Source organism: Heloderma suspectum, chromosome Z, assembly GCF_057233095.1.
Source record: "Heloderma suspectum isolate Gila_16-S chromosome Z, 16-S_ref, whole genome shotgun sequence".
NCBI lineage: Eukaryota > Metazoa > Chordata > Lepidosauria > Squamata > Helodermatidae > Heloderma > Heloderma suspectum.
The window spans coordinates 5,703,454-5,731,127 of record NC_139476.1 but is presented as its reverse complement, the minus strand read 5'-3'; the positions used below and the strand labels follow the sequence as shown (position 1 = coordinate 5,731,127).

Here is a 27,674-nt window from a genome sequence, read left to right as displayed (position 1 = left end):
TCCTAAAATGGCTGTCATGGTAGGCTCAGCCAGTTGCGAACCACTCCAGAAGGCAAATGGGTGATGCAGAAAGGAAAGTAACTTCCCCAAGAACCTAAGCGAACTACAGAGATGGAGGCTGAGCTCTAAAAGGCAAAACCACTCTGCTGAAACACAGATAAAGATGGTGCCGGAGGGCAGAACGTGGCTTTGCAGCATGCCAGACTCCCAATTTAAAAAGAATAACAATTTATAAATGCCTTAGGAAATAAAACAAAAATCAGGAGGGGCAGGGAACCTGGCGGGTGCTAAGAGAGCTATACACAGCCACATTGGTTGGAGACCCCAGGTCCATTCTGACCGGCAGTGGGGGTCTCTGGATGTCTTTCTCCTCACTTGCTATCAGAGATCCTGTTTTTTAACTGGAGATGGCAGAAATTGGACTCGGGACCTTGTGTATGCAAATCATGTGCTCTGCATTCATTTAAAAATGACGCAAGTTTCCAGTCCTCAGGGCTCTAAAGAAAGGTCTGCCTTAAATGGGGATGTAGGAAGCTCAGACCATTCATCCGTCTAGTTCATAAGAACATAAGAACACAAGAACATCCGAAGAGCCCTCCTGGATCAGAGCAAAGGTCCATTTAGTCCAGCATTCTGTTCGCACAGTGGCCAACCAACTGCCCATGTGAAACCCACAAACAGGACAGGAGTACAACAGCACCCTCCTGCCCATGTTCCCCAGCAAGTGGTGTACAAAGGCACACTGCTTCTGATACTGTGCAATCCCCATGAATTTGTCCTGTGTAGTCTCATCCAGTCCCATACCTGCATGGCTCCTATTTCTTCTCCGTCGTTCGAGTGTGATGGCTCTGACAGATAGATGAAGGCCCATCTTGAAAGCAAAGCTTACCTTCCCAGCCATTACGATGCATCTAGGAAGGATCCTTGGAAAACCTTTTCAAGCCATCCAACTTGGAGGCCCGTCTCAACCTCTTGTGGAAGTGAGTTCCAGAGTTTAACTCTGCGCCGAGTGAAGAAGGGCTTTCTTCTTCACACAGTTCAGAATGATTGCTGGTAACTGAGCCTTAGGAGAGGGCTCCTTTTAGAATGGGGAGAAAATGGGACAAAAACTGGGAAATCACCCAGCGATAGGTGTTCGGGGGGGGGGGCTGGAGAAGAGGGTGTGGCCATCAGGGGTTCTGCATCCAGAATGTATGGTGCCTCCTGCCTCAGGTGGCCCCCTGGGGGTCTACACACAGTTTTGAAATGGGGATTTTCTCCCCTCCTGCATTCACCCTGTCAACGCAGGACACCCACACATCTCGACTCCTGGGTTTCACTGCACCTTTACCACATGCGTCTCCAACCCAGAACCCAAGCCGGGCCGTGTGGGAACAGGAGTTCCAGGCTGAAAACCCCTTCTGTCTCTCCCCGCCTCCCCGAAGACGTTCAACAGCACTTTGCATTCAACACTATGGAGAGATGACCTTTAATGAGCCAGAGTCCACCCAAATTGCCAAAAAAGGGTTTTTGTCTCCGAACGGCCTCGTTTCTATAGTTACTGTGCCCTTGGGATTTCCCTGGAAACGCCGGAGAGGTGCCCGTCGGTCAACTCCATTTTCAGGGGTAGGGGGGAGGTGGATGTGAAAGTTTGTCTTTTGCTGTGAAATCAGGAAAATCTTCACAAGAGCAGCTAGCGTTTCTGTGATGGTCCTTTGTTTCTATTTTTTCATTCACACGTCCTGCACGTTCTTGGCGTAATGCCTACAACAGCCCTGCAGGGTAGGTCAGGCCAGGGTGACGTTGGCAGAGGGTGTGTGTGTTAAAGCTCAGCAGGTTTGGCTTGCTCAAGGCCACCTCCGTGGCACAGGTAAGATGCGAACAAGCGACTTTGCAATTCTTTGCTCAGAATGTATTCATTATGCTAACAAATGAAAAATGTAAGTAAAAAGATTGCCTCCTCTGTAGCAGGAAATCAATCTCTCTCTCTCTCCCTCTCTCTCTCCCTCACACACACACACACGCACACGCACACGCTAATATAAAAACAGGCCAAGAACAGACTGTTATCCTCAGTTTCCCTTCCCATGATCTCTCCCTTTCCCGAGCTACTTGGTTGAGCCCCAGTGACAGCACGGAATATTCACCATCTTTCTAACTGCTCAGGAGAAGCGTCATGAAGAGAACATTCACCAAGAGTGCCGCTGTTCCGACGGAAGTGGCAGACTGGCTGTTGGCCATGATGACTCAATGCAGTCTTCAAGTTTGGGGGCCGTATGCCGCAGCTACTGCAGGGGTGGGAGACACAGCAGGCGAGGGCCATGGCTTACAAGGCATCTGACTGGGCCCTGTGAGCCAGACGAAGCTAGATGAGATGAATCCTTGGGTCTGATCCAGACGGGCTTTTGCTACTGATTTTTCTGGAGGAAAAACCTCACATAGGACCCAGGGAAATAAATGCCCATGTGTGCTATTGCTGGGAACCAGATGGTTAGATGTAGTGGTGAGAGTGTTGGACTGGGAGTCGGGAGATCCGGGTTCTAGTCCCCACTCGGCCATGGAAGCTCACCGGGTGACTTTGGGCCAGTCCCTGACTCTGGGCATAACCTACCTCACAGGGTCATTGGGAGGATAAAGTGGAGAGGAGGAGGATCATGTAAGCCAGCTTGGGATCCCTGTATGAGGGAAGAAAGCCAGGATATAAATGTAATAATAGATAATAAAATAAAAATGGGTGAGCAGAGAAGCAACAGAATTTATTGGATTAAGCAGCCAAATGAATGGATGCAGGCTTGTTGTTGTTATATACCCTTCCGCCTAAGAACCCCGGGGCAGTGCACAAAATAATCAAAATGCAGTCATTTATAAATATTTATTTTACAAAACAGAGAGGCTGTTTTTCTTTTACAAATAACAAATCTGTGCTGCCAAGATACCCAGAAGCAGTTGCCAGCTTCCAGAGAAATCAAACTCTCTCTGCCCCCCACTCCTCAGTGTTGCTTGGGGTTCAGTGCATTGATCTACGGCTACTTAGTATGGCGATGTGGCATTTCCTCTCCCAGGGCGGCCGTCTGTTGAACGACAGTTGTTGCACAGCAAAGAACCAGTCCTTGCAATCACGTCTCGCTCAGGGACATGCCGGAGCCATCTGCCTGGCCCCTGTCGGAACGTGGAGGCCAGCGTGAGGGGTACTGTGAAGGCTGGGCCTGTGTGTCCGGAGCCCTGAACCGCTTTCCCACTGCCCTGGAGCCCTGAACTGCTTTCCCACTGCCCTGGATCCCACTGCCCTGGATCCTGCCCTGGGAAGGTGCACGCCCAACACGCACGTGCACAGATCTGCCCCTGCATGGCCACGAAGGAAGCCCTTCTTTACCCAGCGCAGCGTTAAACTATGGCATTCACTTCCTCGGGATGCAGTGATAGCCGCCCATTTGGAGGGCTTTAGAAGGGGCTGGACAAATTCCCGGAGGAGAAGGCTGTCAGTGGCTACCAGTCCAGAGGCAGTGAGCCTGTGTACAGCAGCTGCTGGGGAACATGGGCGGGGGGGTGTTGTTGCACTCATGCCCTGCTTGTGGGTTCCCGGTCGACAGCTAGTTGGCCTCTGTGTGATCAGAATGCTGGACTAGAGGGACCCTTGGTCTGATCCTGCAGGGCTCTTCTTATATTGTTGAGGGGGTGGCGTGGGAGGACTTCTCCCATTTGTTTGGGGTGGCCTGGGGTGAAAACGGATAACTTTATTTTATTGGAGACCATTTAGATGAGAAGTGAATGGCCTCCTGAGATGTTTCAAGCAATCCTAGAAATTCTTTCTAAACAATTGCCTATAGAGATATATATGAGCACCTGCAAATTTGACACAGCTTTGCATGCTACAGGCCTGGGGCCCAAATCTTTTAAGCACCTTGGCACCCCTGGCTGGGCTGAATCGATGGACTTTTTGGTCAGATTCAGTCGTTGCACGCTCTCTTTTGGACTAGGCTGCCATTTTGGACTAGGCTGCTCTCTTTTGGACTAGGCTGTTCTGCAAATCTCTCCACCACCTCAGCCAGCAACACACGTGAGGACGAGAGTGGAATGTAGAGTGGTGAAGGAAAGGAAAGAGAGACTGGCACTCTGCCCTTCCAGTAGGTTACTCTTGTACTCTCTGTTGCCTGCAGCTCCCAGGACGTGCTTCCAACAGAGCAATTACTTACATGAGGATCAATCTTCCCCTTGCAAACTCCAACCGCTCAGTACATCAGGTACACCAGTACGTTTGTGTACAGGCAGTAGAAAGACGGCATGCACCTCCACAAACCAAATGGCCCCCAGTACAGTTTTTTTCCCCAGCACAGAGACTAGTTGGAAACAAGTGGGACCTGGCTGCAACAAAATGTTGCAGTATGTCTGTACTTGGGATGTCAGAGAAATCCAAAATGGATTCGAATGACTTCAGATTTGGACAAATTTAACCCATGGATTCCTCAGCAGCCCAAACAAGACAGGGGGAGGGGAACCCACGATAGAATCTCTAACCAAATCAAATGGACCACAAGATGTGTAATGTCAATTATAAGTGTGAATTTCACTATCATATTTTGTTTCTCATAAACGTTTTTGGCATTATAACTGACTACATTACACGTCTTGTGGTCCATTTTGTCTGGTTAGAGATTCCTCAGCGGACCGACATCTTCCGAGTTGTGGACCATTTTTAGTTTGTTTAGTTTCTGGAATTGTAGACAAATGTAGTCGTGGTTAGTGTAAAATGCACTAATATATACTTCATTAAAAAAACAAAAAGAAACCAACATTGAATACATCTCAAAACTCTCTTCAGTTGGGATGAGCAGGTGCCCCACCATCCACATTCTCTGGGCACCCACCCAGCCTCTTCCTACGCTTGCACTCACCTGGACCAATGCTTGAGCATTTACCTGGGCAGCCGCATCGAGCTCTGCAATCACCACTTTTTTGAAGAAGAAAAAAAGGTGATCGCCAAAATGTGCATTTTTGCATATGCACAAAATGGAGCCATGAATCGCAAGATTACAGGCAAGCAAACACCAGTATATGGGCTATCACGGCCCCATTTTGCATATACACAAATATGCGTATTTATGAAAATACATTCATGTATATGCAAAATGGGGCTGTGAATGGCCCAAGGGCTGGATGTGCCCAATCTCGTCTGATCTCTGCAGCTAAGCAGGGCCAGCCCTGGTTAGTACTTGGATGGGAGACCGCTGGGAATCAGGCTTCCTGCATGGAGCACAGGGTTGGACTTGATGGTCTTGTAGGCCCCTTCCAACCCTATGATTCTGTGATTCTATGATTCATATACACTAGTTTACAGACAAACACATGCCTATAATCTTGTGTATATTGGCGATTCATGCCCCCATTTTGTGTATACACAGATATGTGCATTTTTGCGATCACCATTCTCCCCCCCCCAAAAAAATGGAGGTCGCAAAGCTCAATGAGGCCGCCCAGGTGAGTGAGGGTGGTTCGGTAAGCATGAGCAGGGAGCAAGCAGGGGCTCAGTGAGCGCAGCTTGGGGGTGTGGGCAGGGGGAGTGCGCCGGTTTCCCGGATGGAATCAGGTATCTGCACCATCCCTACTCTTAGTCTCTGCTGTGGAGCACTACTAAAAATACGCAAAATACTGCCTAAGAGTGGAAGTTATCCAAATTGCGGCAGACTTTTTTGAGTGATTTTCCGAAGGGGGCGGGGGGAATCCAGTTCTGTCAATGCGTGGATGACGGAATGAAAGATGCCCATTAATCCATGAAACACATGCATAACAAAACCCACTCTTCCTTAATCTGCTCCCACTGACAGGAGTCACGCATTCCGTCCCTTCCCAGCCTTGTCTGTTTTGTCTTTTCCAACTGACACTCATTATCTTGTGTGCTCAGTCCTCATTTGAGCTTTTTTGTATATGTGTGTGTGTGTGTAGGGGGGTTGCCCCCTCGGGTTGTTTTTTTAAATAAAAGTTTGCTGCACCTGAGGAGCTCCCCTGAGCCTGCTTACTTCTCAGTTTGAGCTCTAATCCCATTGCCACGCACCTCTTGACTTTGGTATTAAAGGGAGTGGTGCCAGAAAGAGTCTTCCACTTCTGTAAAAATGAGTTGATTTATTGTCATGGCAGAAATGTTCATAAGCCTGCCCTGCCATGAGGGACATCAAACAAAGTGGGCTCTAGTCCACAAAAGCTTCTAGTCCACAGTAAATTGTTTTATTGGCAGCTGGGGTGACAGCTTGGTAGATTCTTTTTTTGTGGCATTCTGTTTTGATGGTTTCTGGGGAAAGAAGCTTCTAGTCGTTAGAGGCAGGGCCCATTCCACAGTGGCAGACTAAGAGCTTTGCCTGTAGGCAGCCCCAGGTTCAATCTCCAGGTAGAGTTGGGAACAAATCCTGCTTGGATTATTTCCCAAATTCCTGCCAGCCAGTGTAAACAGTCATCAGCTAGCTGGAGAGATAGTTTGACCTCATAAAAGGCAGCTTCCTACATTCCCATTCAGAAGCAGCCCTTTGCTTTGAACCATAAGGACTAGAATCTTACTTTATTGTCAGTGGAAGGGCCATAGTTCAGGGACATAGGTTAATGGCAGGGCACATGCCTTGTATTCAGGAGGTCCTAGGTTCAGGCCCTAGCACCTCCAGCTCAGGCTGGGAACGACATTCTAGCTCAGTATAAGGCAGTTTCCTGGGCTCCTATTAATACAGCACGAGATCTGGGCTTTGAACTCCCACGGTTCATTTGTTTAAATGTGGCTCTTCCCCCACTTAATTTAGATGGGGGGGAGGGGGCTCAATTCTCTCCCCCTGTGCTGCCCACCCCGCCTCAAAATTACTTCCCCAGAAGCCACCACCTGCCCCATGGAGAAAATATAAAGGTGCCTGGATTTGGATCGGAAATATGGCGTGGGAGGAAAGGGTTTGAAAAAGCTCCCATCTACATTGGGGATTGTCACCCCCACCCACGCATCTCCCTCTGTAGCTGCGTTTAGCCTTTAAAAGGACAGAGGAGATTCATTCTGGGAAGTCCCCAACAGTATCTGTGCCCTAAGCCTTACATTAAAACATTGCGGGAAGCCTCTCGTTCCCTGAGGGAATCGGAAAAAGGATCATCCTTACCCTTGTGAAAGCTTTCAAGACTCCAGTGCTGCTTCTGCAGCCTCGGACACACGGCCCCTTCATCTCCATGGGGCTCGCAAAGGAAGTGTTTCCTAGTGGGTTGGGCTCCATGGGGCCTGAGCCCTCACGTTTTAAACATCGTTTCTTACATTTATACCCCACTTTTCATCTGGAGAGTGTAAGGCTGTGTGCATAGTTCTCCTCACACCTTGCCTTTCCTTCTCGCAACAACCCGGCGAGGTAGGCTGAGAAAACTATGGGTGGCCCCAAATCATCCAGTAATCTTCATGGGCAAGTGGGGAATCTGAGCCCAAATCTCCCCAGTCCTGCTCCAACACTGTAGCCCAGGGGAGACAACTCCAGATGATTTGGGCTACAACTCATGGCCAATGCTCAGGGCTGATGGGAGTTGTAGTCTAAAACATCTAGATCAAGCTTCCCCAACCTGGCGCACTCCAGATCTTTTGCACTCAAATCCCCATCAGCGCCACCCAACATGGCCAATGGTCAGGGCTTATGGGACTTGTAAGCCAAAATATCTAGATCAGCCTTCCCCAACCTGGAACCCCCCAGATGTTTTGGACTACAATACCCACCAGCCCCAGCCAGAATGGCCGGTGGTCAAGGCTTATGGGGATTGTGGTCAAAAATATCTGGAGGGTACCAGCTTGGGGAACGCTGGCTTAAAAGACTGGAAAATTAATTTTTAGAGAGGAGTCCGAAACAGGTGTTAGGCGTGGGATTTCCTGGGGCCCCACACAACTGACTGCAGATGCCGGGCAAAGATGCCAACCCTAGGCCTTTCCCAGTCCTTCTAGCTAAGATCCTGCTAAACTGGAGGCACTATGGCTCATAGCGGAAGAGCATAGCTGTTGATTCTCGTTCACAAATCAATCCATCCAACCCAGTCTTGGACAGGTCTTTCAACAACGGCTGGCTGGGTACGCCAGAGCAGTCCAACACATTGGCTTGATCTAATCACTGTACCCCACTGCCTCTCTGCGGGCATTTTCAGATAAGGCTTCTGCTGCCCTGCCGTATTAAGAGTCCAGATGACATCAGCTTCCCCTTGTCAACTGCCCATGTTTTCCTACCACATCGTTCATCTTTTTTCTTCCCACCCAAAAAACAAATGACAATAAAAGACGGAAGGGGGACGCACAATGACATTTAATAGCGCTTGCAGTCCTCTGTCTGGAAGCAGCCTGAAGGCAGCCTCTCCTGTTGTGACCCAGAAAACTGGGCATGGACTTGCCATATGGTCCCACAAGTGCCGAAGTGAAACCAGGGGGCAGTGGGATGTCAAAGCGACAGTGACACCCCCGCCAAGTGCCAGAGGACCATGGCTTGATGGCCAAAGCGGGGAGACAGGAGGGAATTCCTTTGCACACAACCTTGGAGGTGACCACCTGAGTTCCAAAGTAAAGCTGGAAATTTAGGAGTGAGGCCAAGCCGGTGACTCAAGGCCTGGAAATCTGCCTCAAAAGGAGGCATGGAGCAAACTCATCCCTTCCCATTCAGGGAGGTTGGGCTTTTCCCAAACTTCAGTCTCTGAGTCATCCCTGCATCGTCCCTGCCTGCTAAGTCACGACAGGAAGCAGGTTTTCATTTTTGACCTGCAAAAGCTTCACAGTGTCATCTCTAAAGAATTCCTCATGCTTGGAAGAAGTGTGCGCGCACACGCCCCACCCTGCAGTGACTTCTGCATCAGCCTCTGAGCTGGCGGTTTCCACTGGAGCGGAACAGCAGCTGTGCCTCGTACAGAAATGCTGCGGGCAGACTCCTCCATGGAGTAACGTTGCAGCTTCTGCGTCGGGAGCGACAGGTCCAGTCATACCCAGTCCAGAGAGACAGGGCAGAATGGTCCACTCTGTCCATGCTCAGAAGTGCTCCATTTACTGCCCCACACACTCTGGGGAGCAAGTTCTGGGAGTGATGTTCTTGTGCAATTGACATGTGAAACTGCCTAGCATTTTCCCTGCAGTTCTGTGAGGTCAGCAGAAGGTTCTAAAACCCCAGAGAAAGATTTCCTCCAGCTGCCCAAAATCTGTTGGAAATTGGAAATACCAGGGATCCAGGGCTGAAGCCAACATAATCTTAAATGAGTGAATGTACATAACGCATCTGTGTTTATGTTGCTGTTGTTCATTTGTTTTAAAGTAGCAGCCATAGGGGTGATGGTGGTGGCAGAGGGAAAGGAGTTAGTTTTGATTGCAGCACACTCTTTCTCTATGGACCTGATGTGCCGTCGCTGGAGGCCTGGGGGTACGTGATTGCTCGGAGTCCCTTTTATTGACTTGGGACCCTTCTCTCGGTCCTGCCACCATCATCTGGGAGTGATGCAATGCAGGGCCGTCTCAGAGGCCATCCTTCTCTGTTGTCCTTCTGCTGGCAGGCAAAGACTGCTTTATTCAAGCAGGCCTTTGGCATGTAAGCGGGCCTGTTGCTGTTTTTATTCTTATATTGCTGTGATTTTTTTTTTAAATGCGTTTTTAATGTATTTGTTTCAGAATGGTTTGAACCAAGGTTTTATTTGGAAAGTGTGATTCTTATTATTGGCAGCTGCCTTGAGCAGCATTTTGGGGTGGAAAGGTGGGGTATAAATAAAATCAAAGAAAGTACTATGTACCAACAATCTGGATAGAGACAGCCCTCGACCAGGGCTTCAGAATCTCAGGCCTGGGGTCAAATCCAGCCCTCTGGAGGTCCCACTCTCCTAAGGCTTAGTTGTGAGCTGTAAGAACTTTAAGTTAAATATGCTGGTAGTTTTGGTCCCAAAGAGGGCAACAAAATTGTTAACAGGGTCTGGTCGATATGATCATATTACTCTACAGCTTTATGATTGCTGGACTGAACCAGTCCGATTTCAGGCTGAATTCAAAGCACTGGTATTAACCGTAACAGCTCAGCTCCTCCTATATGTACTTGCCTGGATCCTGAGATCATCTTCAGAGGCCTTTCTCTGGGTGACTCCACTGAATGAAGTGAGGTGCATGGCTATGAAGGCGAGGGCCTTTTTAGTGGTGGCTTGCCCAGCTCCTATGTTGCAGTATTTTGTGGTGCCAGAGGAAAACCCTTTCATCCTCTCAGGCTTTTCAGCCTGCAGTATTCTTAGTACTTTTCAGATCTGTTGTTCCAATGTTATTCTCTCCTGCTAGTTTGATCATTGCAGGTTTCCCTTCTGTTTTGGAGGTTGTTTTTCACATTCTGTGTTTCATTTCATTTCAGACACTTCTGTTCTGCCCAATAGCCAAAGCTCTCTGGGCGGTTTACAAAGATGAAAACCCTGCAGGGACTGGTCAAGATGAACATATTATGCCATGGCTTTATAATCTGCACTACCAGTTCTCCCACTTCCCTTAACAAAACCAAATAAGATTGCAGTCCTTATGGTTCTGAATAAAAGGCTGATTTAATCGGGAGCCTCGTGTGGCGCAGAGTGGTAGGCGGCAGTAATGCAACCGAAACTCCCCCCATGACCTGAGTTCGATCCCAGCGGAAGCCGGGTCTCGGGTAGCCGGCTCAGGTCGACTCAGCCCTCCATCCTTCCGAGGTCAGTAAAGTGAGGACCCAGCTTGCTGGGGGAAAGGTGGTCATGACTGGGGAAGGCCATGGCAAACTACCCCGCTATACAGTCTGCCACGAAAACGCTAGCGCAAGCGGCGCCCCTCTAGGGGTCAGTAATGACTCGGTGCTTGCACAAGCTTTCCTTTCCTTACTCGGGAGCGTAGGAAGCTGCCTTACACCGAATCAGGCCCTTGATCCGTCTAGCTGGGTATTGCATACTCAGAAAGGCGGTGTCTCTCCGAAGTCTCAAGTCTCCAAAGGATCAGCACTGTTCCCCAAGGTCCTTTTACCCCCCACCCCCCAATTATCCTTTCAACCTTGTTTTAAAAAAAACTTGTTCCCATTTATCCTTGCAACAAAGAGCACACTGGGGTCTGCTTAGCAAATTTCCTTCGATCGTTCCTCTTATGGCAGACTTCGCCATCCTGATGCTGTCCAGATGCAGTGGTAGTCACCAGGGCTGGCCCTTGGAGTCAAAATCCACAGCCCATCTGCCTAGGGGGCCTCCAAGTGGCCACTCGGAGTGGCAGATGTCAAGGACATCACGGCAGCAGAAGCAAACTCCATTTTATTCCTGGAGCCATGGTGGTGCTCTGATGTCAGCGGGCCTTAAATGAACATCTGCGCATGCTCAAGAGTACGAATGTCGGAGAAAGCCGCAATGGAATCAAATGAGCTCGGATTTCTATGAATCTGACCTGTAGGTTCTCCAGCAGACCATCTTTTCCCAAGCCGCATGGATTCCATGGACTTCCAGACCATTTTTGTTTTTTTTTACTTTCCAGAATTTTATGCAAATGCAGTTGTAGAAAAGTATGTAAAATAAAAAGAGTGCTGACCAAAACTGCACATTTGCCCCATGGGATAAAGCATGAAAATGCACATTTGTGGGGGATTTGTGCTAGTCTGAATTTGCACAAGTGCGTGATTGCACAAATTTGGGAAAATGGAAAAATCCAGCTCCATCAATGAGCAGACTATGGAACGAAAGGCACTTGACGATCCATGAAACACAGACGGAACAGATTTTGCAAACAGTTATTTCAAATCATGTCTTTTATGAGGGTTGGCAAATGTTCAAATGTATAAGGAATGCAGAAGCTGTTGTAAAGCATGAAATTATGGTGTGGGGAGAAATCTGACATGTGCTTCACAGCTGAAGTAATATATGTGGCTGTCTAAAGGAAGCCCCCATACAATCATTAAGCCTACCTGTACCACTGCATCCAGATGTTTTGGACTGCAAGTCACGTCAGCCCCTGTCAGCATGATCAATCGTGAGAAATGCTGGAGTTGTTCTTCAACACATCCGGTGGGCACCAGGTTGGGGGAAGCTGATGGCATCAGGGTGGAAGATTTTTGCACAAGTGTATCAGCTGTTCCTTCCTAATCAGGGGCACACCTCTTTTTATTTTTTAATTTATTATTGCATTTATACCCCGCCTATTTTCCTCTTGCAAGGAACCCAAGGCGGCTTACAGTATCCTCCTCCTCTCCATTTTATCCTCACAACAACAACCCTGTGAGGTGGGTTGGGCTGAGAGTCTCTGACTGGCCCAAAGTCACCCAGTGAGCTTCCATGGCCGAGTGGGGACTAGAACCCGGATCTCCCGGCTCCCAGTCCAACACTCTAGCCGCTACACCACACTTTGCTAGCCATGCCTACGTTCTCAGTGTCTCCTGGCCATCAAAGCTAGCAATTTAGACCACTTGAAACACACACTGTACCAGCAGTTGTCAAAGCCTGCTGTGGTGTTTTGCTCATACAAAACCCATCTGTTGCACTAAGGAATCACTTGAGGGCGTGGCAGGCTTTAGCACTGCAAATGCAAGAAACAGCATGTCTGGGATAGACTGAGCATCACCTGTACAGCTGGAATGAGGGGTGCTTGGTTTTTCTGGTTTATAATTAAGTATATATTACATTTCTATGCCACCCATTCACCAAAGTTTTCTGGGCAGTTTGCAACCATTAAAACCATCCAGTACAACATGATAAAAAATACAATAGAAAAGTTTAAAAATAAAAATAAAACGTAGTAGCAATGCAAAGATTTAAAACACAGGAAGAGATGTAAACTGAAAGAGTAAAATACCTGGCTAAATGAGGTCTTTACCTGGCGCTGAAAAGAGCACAGCATAGGTGCCAGGTGAGCCTCTCTGGGAAGCTCATTCCACAGCCGGGGGGGGGGGGGCACAGCAGAAAAAGCCTTCTTCTTAGTAGCCACCCACTTCACTTCCTTTGGCAGGGGCTCTCAGAGAAGGACAGCTGAAGACGATATTAGGGTCCAGGCAGATGTATATGCGAGGAGATCATCTTTTAGGTAACCTGGTCCCCCAAGCCGTTAAGGGCTTTGAATATTAATACCAGCACTCTGAATCGGGCCTGGAAATGGACTGGCAGCCAGTGCAGCTGGAAAAGTACTGGCATAATGTGATCTCATTGACCAGTCCCTGTTAATACACTTGCTACCCTATTTTGGACTAGTGGAAGTTTCCAGACCATTTTCAAAGGCAGCCTCACATGTAACACATTGCGGTAATCCAGACGAAAGGTTATCCAAGCATGGATAACTGTAGCTAGGCCATCTCTGTTCAGATAAGGGTGCAGTTGGGATACCAGCCTGAGCTGATAAAAGGTGCTCCGTGCCACAGAGTCCACCCGTGCCCCAAGTGACAGTTCTGGGTCCAAGAGCACCCCAAACAGCAAACCTGATCCATTAGGGGGAGTGCAACCCCCTCTGGAACATGTTGAACATCAGTTAGCCAGGCAGATGAACCACCCACTAACAGTACCCCCATCTTGTCTGGATTCTGTCTGTTTCCTCCCCAAATTTCTGGCCCTGTTTCCGATGCATGAGAAATCCCCCAGTGTGATTCTAAAAAGAAAGAAAGAAAGAAAGAAGAATTGATCTGCATCGCTCATTGTTCGCCACAGCTTTGAGTTATTTTGTGTCATGTTCCCTCCACGTTGCCTTCTGTGTCACCAATGTGTCTCTATGCATGTGGCTAATCTCTCGCTCGTTCACTCGCTCGCTCTCTTAAAAGGATTGTGCAGTGTATTTTTGTATTGTATTTTGTGTGGTATGTTCTGCTTTTAATTGTTGTGAACTGGCTAGAGAGCTTTGGCTATTGGGCAGTATAGAAATGTTATAAATAAATACATTGTAAAATGTCACATGCAGAAGTTGCAGTAAAAATGCATGTTGTTGTTGTTCAATCGTTCAGTCGTGTCCGACCCTTCGTGACCCCATGGACCATGGCACGCCAGGCCTTCCTGTCCTGCGCTTTCTCCCGGAGTGTGCTCAAGTTAATATTCATTGCATCGGTGATGCTGTCTAGCCATCTCATCCTCTGCCGTCCCCTTCTCCTTTTGCCTTCAGTCTTTCCCAGCATCAGGGTCTTTTCCAGGGAGTTTTCTCTTCGCATTAGGTGGCCAAAATATTTGAGCTTCAGCTTCAGTCTCTGTCCTTCCAATGAGCAGTCAGGGTTGATTTCCTTTAGGATGGACTGATTTGACCTCCTTGCAGTCAGGGGACTCGTAAGAGTCTTCTCCAGCACCACAGTTCGAAAGCATCCATTCTTTGGCGCTCAGCCTTCCTTGTAGTCCAGCTCTCACAGCCATACGTTGCTACTGGGAAAACCATACATTTGATTATATGGACCTTTGTTGGCAAGGTGATGTCTCTGCTTCTTACTATGCTGTCTGTTGTTGTTTATTCAGTCAGTCACTTCCAACTCTTCGTGACTTCATGGACCAGCCCACGCCAGAGCTTCCTGTTGACTGTCGCCACCCCCGGCTCTCCCAAGGACAAGTCCATCACCTCCAGAATATCATCCATCCATCTTGCCCTTGGTCGGCCCCTCCTCCTTTTGCCTTCCACTTTCCCTAGCATCAGTGTCTTCTCCAGGGTGTCCTGTCTTCTCATTATGTGGCCAAAATACTTCAGTTTTGCCTTGAATATCATTCCCTCAAGTGAGCAGTCTGGCTTTATTTCCTGGAGTATGGACTGGTTTGATCTTCTTGCAGTCCAAGGCACTCTGAGAATTTTCCTCCAGCACCACAGCTCAAAAGCATCTATCTTCCTTCGCTCAGCCTTCCTTATGGTCCAGCTCTTGCAGCCATAGGTTACTATGGGGAATTCCATTGCTTTAACTATGCGGACCTTTGTTGTCAGTGTGATGTCTCTGCTCTTAACTATTTTATCAAGATTTGTCATTGCTCTCCTCCCAAGAAGTAAACGTCTTCTGATTTCCTGGCTGCAGTCAGCGTCTGCAGTAATCTTTGCGCCTAGAAAGACAGAGTCTGTCACTGCCTCCATGTTTTCTCCCTCTATTTGCCAGTTATCAGTCAAGCTGGTTGCCATAATCTTGGTTTTTTTGAGGTTTAACTGCAACCCAGCTTTTGCACTTTCTTCTTTCACCTTCGTCATGAGGTTCCTCAGCTCCTCCTCGCTATCAGCCATCAAAGTGGTATCATCTGCATAGCTGAGATTGTTAATGTTTCTTCCAGCGATTTTAACTCCAGCCTTGGCTTCATCAAGCCCAGCACGTTGCATGATGTGTTCTGCATTCAGGTTGAATAGGTAGGGTGAGAGTATACAGCCCTGCCGTACTCCTTTCCCAATCTTAAACCAGTCCGTTGTTCCGTGGTCTGTTCTTACCGTTGCTACTTCGTCGTTCTACAGATTCCTCAGGAGGCAGAAAAGATGACTTGGTATCCCCATCCCACCAAGAACTTGCCACAATTTGTTATGATCCACACAGTCAAAGGCTTTAGAATAGTCAATAAAACAGAAATAGATGTTTTTCTGAAACTCCCTGGCTTTCTCCATTATCCAGCGGATATTGGCAATTTGGTCTCTAGTTCCTCTGCCTTTTCTAAACCCAGCTTGTACATCTGGCAGTTCTCGTTCCATGAATTGCTGGAGTCTAGGTTTGCCATAGCTTTCCTCCCAAGGAGCAAGCGTCTTTTAATTTCATGGCTACAGTCACCGTCTGCGGTGATCTTGGAGCCCAAGAAAGTAAAATCTGTCACTGCTTCCATTTCTTCCCCTTCCATATGCCAGGAAATGATGGGGCCAGATGCCATGATCTTCGTTGTTTTAATGTTGAGTTTCAAAGCAGCTTTTGCACTCTCCGCTCTCACCCTCAACAAGAGGCTCTTTAGATTCTCTTTGCTTTCTGCCATTAGGGTGGTATCTTCTGCGTATCTGAGGTTGTTGATAAACGCACTGTATTTGCACTGGTAATTTCACCACAACTTTATAAACAAAATAAAGCAATTATGCTGAAAATTGGTTCCTTATACTAACATAAACAATGAGCAGAGATGTACATCATCTTCAGATTTACCCTTCCAGAACCTAATGAAAATTAACCACTTATCATTTTCATCCATTTGATTTTCATGAGCCTGAACATAATTAAGTAAGTTTATGCATTATAGCTATACCCCTAAAAGTCATCTTTAATGTGTGACCGTATCTACAGTTGTAACAAGATTGTCTTTCGTGTGGCGTTTTATGCACAAGTAGGAGTGCACGGGTGAAACAGAGCACTAAAGTAATCTAGAATAAATCATGCTTATCAGTCTTGTTAGGGTGCATTTTCTGGCAGCGTTTTGTAAATGTGTCGTATGCATATCAGTAACTTATGTGTTTTTATTTTACATGAGTTGCTCAAGGTGGCAAAAAAAAGTATAAAATGTATTTATGTATCTTATACATTTCTTGGCTGGCTTTCAAGGTCTTCCCAGGGGTAGGGTGGGGGCTAGAATATGCATATATGTTAAATATAAAAACAGCAATTGGCCATCATTAAAACAAGATTACCAGACTCCTGAACAAGAAAACCAAACACGCACACACATAAAAAGCTCAAACTTCGGATAAAGAAGTTAAGTTAGGAATCAGTCATTTGAAAAGATATGTTTGCGGTTGCTAGCAGAAGAGAAAGAGAAAGGAAGGTAACCTAAGTCATGCCCTCCAGATGTGCTGGACTACAGCTCTCATCACTCCCATGCCATCCTAGGAATTATAGGAGTTGCAGTCCGACTGGAAGGCAGCAGGTTGGAGAAACCTGGCTTAGAGCGTCAGGCTGAGGAAACCATATTAAAGAGGCGTCCAAGGCAGGTGTTAGCAGTGGGATTGTTGGAATGTAATGTCCATGATTCCTTACCACCATTGGCCAACATGCTGGCCAGGGCTGATGGGAGTTGCAGTCTGACGCATCTGGAGGGCACCAAATTGGGGAAGGCTGATCTCACTTCTTGGAGCAGGGAGTTCCACAAATAGCTAGCTCCTTCTGCTAGCTAGGTCCCAAGCTGTTTAGGGGCTTTCAAGGGAATAACCAGCACTTTGAATTGCACTCAGAAAAAACAGACAGTCCACTGCAGCTGATAAAATAACGGTCTCACAGGATCCCAGAATTTCACCCCAGTTGAGATTTTGGTGGCAGCATCCTGCACTGATCAAAGTTTCCCAGCGGTCTTCAAGGGCAGCCCCACATAGAGTGCATTGCAGTAGTCCAGACGAGATAGAACAAATGCATGCATGCAGGACTGTAGCCAGGGCTGGATGAACTCAACAGCAGCCCACGTTCCAGTTCTGAAATGTGGCATTTGATGATCAGAGGTAAACTGCCCCTTTATAGGGAGGCTCGATTGATCTGGCCCCGATTTGAGCTGCCAAAGTGAAACCTGCAGAACAATAATGGAATCAGGGGGAAATACCTAGCTGAGCTGAGGAATAAGAACCCAAGGAAATTCCTCTCTGACCTGGGACAGCTTGTTGTCTCTCTCCAAACCCTCCCCAGCAGAGGCCTGCCTCGATTTGTTCTAAAGTCTTAAGAACACAGGGAAAATGTTGTTATGCCAAGTCGGACTATTTGTCCATCTAGGCTGAGCCTTGTCTACACTGACAGGGTCTTGGACAACAAATCTTTTCTATCCCTACCTGGAGATGCTGGGATCTTCTGCATGCAAATTATGTGCTCTACCACTGCACTTCTAAAAATAAAGCTAAGGTTCCAGTCCTCATGACTCTGGGGTGGGGATGGGGGAAGGGGAAAGAAAGCTGATTAAAGTAGGAACACAGGAAGCTGTGAGAAATCAATGTCACGAATCAATCTGTCAAAATTCGTGACTTGTATCAATGGAACTGGGGCAGGAGAGAAGAACCCAGCTGGAGATCTTTTCCTCTGGGAGCTCTTTCTGTTTCTGTTTCAGTTTTGATATTTTGGGTTTTCTCCCAGTTCCTTGGCTTATTGGCCGTCTCCATGTCACCTGCCCTTTTAAATGTGCCAACTCCACCTTTCTTTCCCGTATCTCCTGTGCCTCATCATATCTCTTTTCTTTCTGCACCCAGTATGATGCTTCTGTTGAGTGAGTGGCTATGGTGGCACGAATTTTGGCTACCACCAGGAATCACCTGGGAGGACATGAAGGAAACTGAGGAGATCCGCTACCCACAGCCCCGGCACCTCCTGCTCAGCGTCCCCTTGGCTCTTCTGCTTGTCGCAGTCCGGTTTGCCTTTGAAAGGTACATTCATCATCAACCAGAGCATTACAACAACGATGAAAGGAATACACATATGTTTTGCACACCTTTTTGCAGATTAGGGCATGCCAGCCGCATGCCCTAATGTGCAACAGTGAGGTATAGAAACTCTTCCTTAAAAAAAAAACTTTTAAAAAAAGAAAGGTGAAATCTCAGGCTCCCACAGTAGCTTTCAGAGGCATCTTCTCATGCAACCCAATGTTATCACAGGGGCACCAAATCTCAGGTATCTTGGGCATAATTCCACCTTTCCTATGGCCTTCCACTCCTGCCCGCCATCGCAAGTCTGGTGCCAAGTTCCCAGGACTGACTTCATTTGAAGCTGAAGGGCAGGACAGCAACTTCACTGCAACACTAGCTGTCGTACCTTGGCTTGTGGTGACATGTTATCGAGGCATCATGCAGCAATGGTGACTCGCCCGTGCAAGGACAGGAAACCCAGTTCTCAGGCTCAAACCTCTTGCTTGTCAGCACAGAGATGAAGTAATGGGGGCAAGGGTGGACAAATGTTCTTATCTCTAGGCAAGGCAGCTGAACCACACATACACACAAAAAGCATCCATCTGGGACAGATGTGCCCAGAACGCCCCGCCCCCTTTCCCCGCCCCACCCAATTTACTCTGACCACCTACCATTGGGTGGTTTCCCGGGTTTGTGCAGCTTTTTCCCCATTCTAAATGGTTGAAAAGTCTTTCCTAAAGTTACGGCCTCATGTGTCCCTCCCTCCGCCCCGCTGGTGTGCCTCTGCTCAAGCCAGCCTGGCAGAAACAACAACCAATCCAAGATTCATCCAGTCCATCCTAGGATGGCCATGTGTCCTCTTTTATATGGGGCAGTCCACTATTTGGAGGAGTTTATTTAGGGCGCAGTCCTGCGCATGTTTAGACAGAAAAAAAAGCCCTACAACTCCCAGCAGAGGGAACCACCCAAAAGAGTAGCCACCCTATGATGGACCAAATGAATCTTTGGTCTGGGCAGTCCACTATTTGGAGGTGTCCTTGATTTATTTAGGGCACAGTCCTATGCATATGTAGACAGAAAAAAAGCCCTACAACTCCCAGCATTCCCCAGCCAGCATTGTAGGAACTCCAAGCAGTTTCCATAAAAGCCCATGCATTAAAAAACAATATAAAAACGGTATAAAACAATGAATACACTTTTTAAAAAAACCAACAACACATTACAACAAAAGCCGTAAAACACAGCAGTGTCACGTTCCATTACAAGTCAGGGAAAGCTTGAGCAGTCAAATGTGTTTTCAAGGGCTGTCTGGAACTCGCCACAGTTTCCGCTTCTCGAACCACATGTGGAGAGCATTCCAGGGGGTAGATGCCATCACTGAGAAGGCCCGCTTGCGTGCCACTATGTGACGACACGTTTGAAGGGCTGGCCAGTCCAAGTCTGGTTTGAAGATCAAGAACCCAAAGGAGAGCTGTGCATGGAAAAGAGTGCATCCAGATGTGGTGCACATCTGCATCCCCTTTTGTCCTCTTGTGTTGGCTGACACATTTCCTCTAATGCGCAAGTGATCATCTGCCATTTGCACGAGCCAGAGGGAAACCAATGCTCTTGACTGCAGTGAGTTGCTTTCCTCACACCCTCCTCACACCCATACACAAAGGACACCTTGTTTTATTTGCGTGTTCATTTTCAGGGCCATCTGATACACCCTGTGTTATTCAGCCCCACCTGCTGAAATGCCCAAAGGGATGTGTGGCCATGTAAAAACCCAGCGCACAATAAAACATTGCACAACTTCTCCTTTGAAAACTGAACAGCATCTTCAAAATATTGCAGCCACCTCCAGGAGCACCCATAAAATAATTCTCTGAGTTTAGCTCAGCCCAGATGCTCACTTGAGAACAAAAGGACTTTCGCTGATGCTTGAGTACAAACACTGCTTTCACATAAGGGAGGTGTGTTGCCACACCTCCTTGAGGGCTAACTACAGACAAAGCCCTGGCTGGACCCCAGAGCAATTCTTCCTGCTTTCCCCACCCCCTGTTCCACGGCTCCTGAGACTGCACTAGGCATTGGCCATTTGTAGTCAGGTTTAAAAAAAACAAAAACCCCTCTGTGATCATGAGGACTAGTCACTTGGGTGTGTTGTTGTTTCTTATTGAAAGCTCAGAAAAAGGACCGCATGCAGATAATATAGCCATTGAGCTTTTCAGTAATCTGCAAAGAAGCAACAGTCTTCGAATTTAGTCACCTCAGGAGCCACTTTTGGGTACAGAGGCATAATATTTGTTTGTTTGTTTGTTTGTTTGTTTATTTCATTTCTATACCACCCAATAGCTGAAGCTCTCTGTTTAATAAATGAAAATTAAATAAGGAACAAGCATTGGCATTAGAGAGCCAGCATAGTCTAGTGATTAGAGCTGGGGTAAGCAACCTGCATTGTGCATATGTTTTGAACTACAACTCCCATAATCCCCTACCATTGGCCATGCTGGCTGGGGTGGATAGGAGTTGTGATGGGCATATGACTGTGTGTGTGTGTGTGTGTGTTGAAAGACCTTTGGCCCATCTGTAGTGTATGTGTGTGTGTGTGTATATATATATATATATATATACATATATATATACACACACACATACATACATACATACATACATACTACAAATGGTATAAAAAGTCTTTCAGCTTTTCAGCTTTGTCAGTGGTCTCTACAAAACTACAAAGTAAAAACATAACAAATCAACCCTTGAACTGCCAGACTCTCAATAAAATAATTACGTTTTTAAAAAGCAAGCAATACTCACCACTGTGGCCTGAGCTCTAAGTAAAAACTTCTTATTGGAGGGTTGAATGCTTCCATCTATATATCTTTGGCAGACATTCATTCGAGGTACACTGGCAATTACATATTGTCATTTGTGCCCTTTGATATGATTCTGCCATTTTAACTTCACTGTTTTTCAGTTTTACAGTTCTGTTTTTATTTTGTGTATCGTGACACATATGTTTTGGATACAATGTTTTAAATCTTTGCACTTTCTAACATTAAACTGTTTTAATTGTGTATATTTCTGAACCTTAACTTTAGTTTTTGTCAATCAAAACACCACTTGGCCAGGCAACTTCACTGGGTGACCTCAGAGCGGCCACTTTCTCATTCAGCCTAACCTCCCTCACAGGGTCGTTGTGCACATAGAAAGGGGTGAGAGCTCCTGGGGGGGAAGTATGGAATATAATTGTTAGAGGTGATGTTTTCAAAATGCCTCATGGTAAACAGCAACAACAATAAATAATTTGTTTGTTACATTTCTATTCTGCCCAATAGCCGAAGCTCTCTGGGTGGTATTTAATAATAAATAAATAAACGAACGAACGAACGAACTCTTTTATGAATCAGGCCAGTCTATTTGTCCATCCAAGCTGAATTTTGTCTACTTGACTGGCAGCAACTTCACAGAATTATCTTTCCCAACTCTGGCTGCCTGACTGGAGATGTTGGGGATCAAACCTGGGGCCTTCTGTGTGCAGCGCAGGTGCTGTGCCACTGAACTGTGGTCCTTTCCCTAAGAATAAACTAAGATTCTAGTCCTCATGGTTTTGAATTGAGGGCTGATTTCCATAAGAACATGGGAAACAGCTTTATTCCAGGTTAGAGTGTCGATTCATTGAGCTCCGCACTGTCTAGCTACTCTCCAAGGTTTTAAGACAACTGGGGATTGTACCTGAGACTTTCTGCAAGAGGAGATGCCAGCAGTGAGGAGATGCCTGTCCATGCACTCAGAGCGGTGGAGTCTGGTGGCTCTGATGTCAGTGGGGCTGTGAGTCCGCTCTGGGTTTCAGTCAGAACCAGCCAGAACTCTAACAGAGCTATCCAAGATGCTGAACCTATTTTGAGAATTGAATTCAGCACCTTGGACAGCTCCTTTAGAGTTTTGACTGGTTCTGTCTGAAACCCAGAGTGGATCCAGATCCCCACTGACATTGGAGCCACCAGCCTTTTTTGGCTCAGAGGCCTTCTTTTCCTGGTGTCGGCTGTACAGGTTGAACCCGGGCAGAAAACAGAGGATCTGAGGCGTAGCCAGCTGGAGCAAGCCCCCTGCTGACCCAGCCCGCTCTTTCTGCCTCCCACAGGAACATTGCTGTGCCCCTGAGCAGGAAGATGGGGCTGAGGGAAAAGGTGCAAAGGAAAGCTGCTCCAAACCCTGTCCTGGAAGCTTTTTACACCACACACAGGAAAGGCCCCAAAGAGGTGAGTTTTCTCTCTCTCTCTCTCTCTCTCTCTCACACACACACACACACACGTGCAAAAGATCATTCATCCCTGGCATAGCTTTTCATAACCTGGCACCCTCGAGATGTCTCGGACAACAACTCCCATTGTCCCCTGCCAGTGTGGCCATGTGTGTTTTTCTAAGCTTTTTCCTTTTAAAGCCACCTAGGTTGAGTTGGCTATTTTGTGGCAATGCTGTGGCACAGAGTTCCACAGGTTAATGGTCCTTGTGTTCAAATTACATCCTGCTGCTGAAAAGAACGAACGACTAACAAGCCCTTGCTCTCTTTTCCCGGAATGCTTGCGGTTTCATAATCCCCGGAATCTGAGTTGCTGTTTGGCTTATAAATAGAAACCATTCTTCGTATGAAAGATGACTCATCTCCTTCATCATTTGAGGCCTAGTTTTCTCAGAGGCAGTGAACTTGGGTCAGGGCTGTACCACTAGGGATTTTATGAGCATTTTGTTTCAGTTTGCAAATCATCCAAACTTGCCCTGTTCACAGCCCTGGACACAAACAGGAGCACATTTTTTTCAGGAAACATTCGCACCTTCCCAAACTTACCATCATGTTTGGAAAATGCGCAATTTACACACCACCTCCATTTTTATACTTAAATAAATGGGGAAACGTGCACCCTTTTGAAAAATATATAACATGCACACACATGCTTTCACACAGATAATTAGAATGACAGGGAGAAATTTAGCCCCAGGTTCAAATCCCCACTCAACCATTCAGGTCTCTGGATGACTTTGAACCAGTCATTGACTCTCAGCCTAACCCACCTTGTAGGGTTATTGTGAATAGAATTGTGTATGCCACTTTGATCCTTGGAAAAAGGACCAAATGAAAACATAACCAAACATAAAACAACATCCTTCTTCCTGACATGAGCGTTTTCTCAGTGGAGCATTCAAACTCCCTGCATGCAGAAAACTAACACTTCAGGGTTCTAGCTCCTCCCTGTCCTGCCTATTTTCTGTGTGCAGGGAATCTCGCCAGGGAGCATTCCGTCACATTGAGCAACATTATGCCATTCACCCAGTTATCAGCAATTGCATGAATGGTTTGGGGGTTTTTTAAGGTAAAAACCACAGAGCTGAAAGGGCGTTTTCTTCACCTTGCAACTAACAGGGGCAATGAGGCAACCTATATTGGGAAGGAGCATAGGGTTAAAGTCTCCCTGCTTACTCTCACCAGGGTTCCAATCCAAACTGACCTCCTTGCCCCCACCTTTGTGGAATTGACACTCACTCATACAATGGCTAATTCTGTGACTGGTGCTAACAACATGGTACCAAGTTGATCCTTTATTTGGAAAACTTCTCCGGAGTCGCTGTTAACATCCTATTTTTTTCCTTTAAGAAAACCACCAGAATAACAGTTGTTTTTTGGGTGGGTGGGAGATGGAGGGTGAAGTATTTGAGTCTGTGCATCATGTGTATTAACAAAGGTCAAGCCCCATGCCACGTCAGCCATTTTGTGGGAGCACCCACGACACGCTCTCAAAACTCCACATGTGCCCAGCAACCCAGAAATGGTTGGGGACCCCATTATCTTCCACAGAAGGGAATTGGTACCTTTTAGCAAGACGGTGCTTTGGTGTTTGGGATACAGTTTGTCTCACTCAGGTCTGCCTTCCAGGAGGAGATCAGAGGTCTAGCCAAGCAGTGCGACTTACAGCCGAGGCAAGTGGAGAGATGGTTCCGGTATCGTCAGGCTAAGGACCACCCCAGCTTGACCAAGAAGTTCTGTGAAGCCAGGTGACTGAGATGGGAGTGGGAAGAAATGTGTTCAGTTTGCATTTGGATGCGAACTTACCTAATTTCACACCGTGGAACCAAGATGCGAACTGAAACTCCTTTCTCCGTCAAAATTCACACTTTTGCAAATATCACAACCAAGTTCTCTAATTTTAAAAATTGCATATATTCAGGGAACCAGCACACAAAAATGCATATATATATATATATATATATATATTTGTGAAAATAATATTCAACCGGTTTGAACCAAGATCTGCCTTCCTCTTGAGGAAGGACTTTGTTAGGGGAAGGTCCCTGTGTTCGATTTTTGGGGACCTCCCCCCTCTCCCACACACACATACTACAAGTCACCCTATTCATCAATGTCTCCTGACTCTCTCTGTAGTGTTTTCAGGGGGCCAGAGGGGCTGATTTAGGATGGAGGGGGTGGGGAAGCCAACTTCTGCCAGCACAGTTGATCCAGCTTCAATCTGGGTCCAACCCCAAGGTGCATTCGATTAGCTTGCAAAATAATGTGTATATTAGGCAAAGTTGCATACATAAATGCAGGTATTAGGAGAAATTCACGCACAGAATGCAAGAGTTTTCATGTGAACTTAAAAAAAAAAATCCAGAAGTTTGGGACAAGACAAACAGACACACAATGCCATGGAATGACACTAGGTCAAGAGCATGGTGGAGAATCCAAAATGGTGACCAGGTTACTAACACCAAATGTTGGGCAGAAATACTAAAAGAAGCAGCCCTACTGCAAGTAATACCAATGAATCCCTTCCCTTCCCCCAAAAAACTGTTCAGTTTCTCCTCTCCCTGGAGAAATTGGGTAAATGGTCCCCTGCCCCACTTTCTCTGCCCACAAAGAGGGTGAAGAATTTCAGGAGGCCATTTTATGCCCAGCTCTACATCATATCTTGGAACAGAAGAACAGAAGAAGAGCCATGCTGCATCAGACCCAAGTCCTCTCTAGTCCAACAGTCTGACCACATGGTGTCTGACCAGATACCCCAGTGGGAAGCCCACAACCTGGAAATAAGTCCGACAACACCCATGCTGCTCATATTCCCCAGTATACTGTCTCTGATACTTGGAAGTGTAGCTGCAAGCTAAAAAAATGCTGGCATTTTTGCATTTATGGCTCCACTGCTTTTCCTTTTGTCTCTCCCTGACGACTGGAATGTGCCGCCCAAGAACTTCTCTGAAATTTAATTTAACTCTCAGGCTAAAAGGGGTTCCCCAACCCTGGCCTAATCCCTGCTTAATAAGAGAATTAGCAGACTTCTGTTAGATTCAGTCAATGTAAGTTTATCTAGCCCAGTTGCTGGGAGCATTAGGTCAGTGAAAGCTAGTAAATTGGGGATAGCAGGCTCTTCCGATTCTTCATATTAAGCTCGGGTTCCAAATGGTGTCGATTCCTTAAATTCCTCTCAACAGAGCTTCTTAATTAAAGTTGTCAGGCCTGGCATCAATTACCATCCTTTTTTCCCCTAGTCATTTTGGAAGTGCATTTTAATCAGTTCCTTCTTTGTATTATGCAGGATTCAATTAGTGGTATATAATTAATACAATTGGTTTGCTTATGTGGAAATGACGCCTGCAGCAAAACTAAGCAAAGCAGCATATTTTTATTTCAAGTTCTCCTAAACTTCCTTTGCTGCTGCCTTACAGAGATTAGATCTCTTAGGGTGCAATCTAGAAAGAAAAAATGAGTCCTACAACTGGGACATACTGGAAATTGTAGGACATGTTTTCTGTCTAAACATGCACTGGACTTAGTGACTCTTTTCTCATATTTATCTTTACACAACACCACATCAAAATTTGCTAATTTGATCCTAACCTAATCTCTGACATCTACCAAGGTGAGCCTCTACATTCATTTTCATCCATTAAGCAAGCCCTTTTTAATTGATTGCAACATAATATGACAAGATTTGGAAAATTCAGACCTGTCCCTTTACTATGGTCTCTCTCTCTGTCTCTCTCTGTCTTTCTCTCTCTCTCCAGTGTGGCAGATACTTCTCTAGGACTTCTGATTTCTTGTAGACCAGCCTGGTGACACCCAGAGATTTTGGACTATGACTCCCATAATCCCTGACCACTGGCTATGATGACTGGGGCTGATGGGTATTGTAGTCTAAACCATCTGGAGGGTCCCTGGTTGGGAAAGGCTGCCTAAAAATGTCAATAATCTATTCTTCTAGTGTTTCAGTTGGTAAGAAATTTAGGAGCATAGGAAGCTGCATTATTGTGTGTCAAACTGTTGTCAGCACTGACTGGCAGCAATGGCTCTTTCAGGCAGGAGTTTTTCCAACCCTGCCTGGAGACAACAGGGATCAAACTTGAGACTTTTGCATGTAAAACTGGTGTTCGACCACTGAGTTACAGCCCCCTGTAATACGCCCAGTTGGACGCAGTCTATAACTGGCATTAAAAGCTCTCCCTAGGAACTGGTATGCCACTGCATACTCTAAACCTGGAGCGTCGATATTGTCATCACTCCCTCTAATAGCAAACTCAGGTGCTGAGTGTCATCAAAAGGGGAACACTGAGAAATAAGAGAGAGGTATCCGTGCACTCAATTCCTGTGCTGTTTCTTGTTTTGCATTGGGTTGTATTTTATTATTTTTGCATTGTATTTGGTATTTTTAACTGTTCTATGGTATTTGTGGTTTTATAATTATAATTATTATAATTACTATTATTTATTGAGAAACTATAAGAGACAAAATAACTATAGCTCATATCGAGTACACACATACGTTTAACATACAAAAAAATACAGTCAGATAAAAAGCATATGATATTAAAGAGGAATTTTAGCAAAACATAAAACCTTCAGCAGTATCATTGGATCATGCGGGAAATTTAACATATAGCAAATAACTGGTCTCCATATGAGGAGGATGGCTTGATATTCCATACTGGTCCTCCGATAAGCATTTAGTTTAATTAATTTAAGAAGATCTCTCAGGCTGCTTGAATCCCACTGAATTCCAATGGGGTAGAAACAGTCCAACTGTGCACAGAATTGCAGCCTACAGGAACAATACAGCTTGGGTTCAAATTTGGAATTCTTTTTTTATTATATTCTTAATAAATGTATTATTATTATTATTTAAAAACAGATTACTTTACAAAACAGATCACTGTGAACACTAAGACAGTACTGTTTTTTTTTTCAACATTGTAAAGACTAAAACCTATTACGAACATTAAAAAGCGTTTGGGGGAGGGGGTTAACTGTTTGTAATCAACCCAGAGAACGTTAAGTTATTGGGCGGGTTAGAAATGTAATAAATAAATGATAGGAAGATGATAGATAGATAGATAGATAGATAGATAGATAGAGATAGATAGATAGATAGATAGATAGATAGATGCTACATGTGATTGATTGATTGATTGATAGATAGATGTTACATGTGATTGATTGATAGATAGATAG

The 27,674-nt window shown here is 46.2% G+C and overlaps 1 protein-coding gene across 1 annotated transcript in view; it reads left to right on the top strand.

The window, feature by feature from the left end:
• Window positions 1-27,674, top strand: part of CERS4 (ceramide synthase 4) — a 66,311-nt gene that overhangs the window by 25,104 nt on the left and 13,533 nt on the right. Inside the window, exons 2-4 of the mRNA XM_084826273.1 lie at window positions 18,035-18,208; window positions 22,320-22,437; window positions 24,108-24,226. Of these exons, the coding sequence (XP_084682399.1) occupies window positions 18,036-18,208; window positions 22,320-22,437; window positions 24,108-24,226 (410 nt within the window). The 5' untranslated portion in view covers window position 18,035. The remainder of the gene's footprint in view (window positions 1-18,034; window positions 18,209-22,319; window positions 22,438-24,107; window positions 24,227-27,674) is intronic.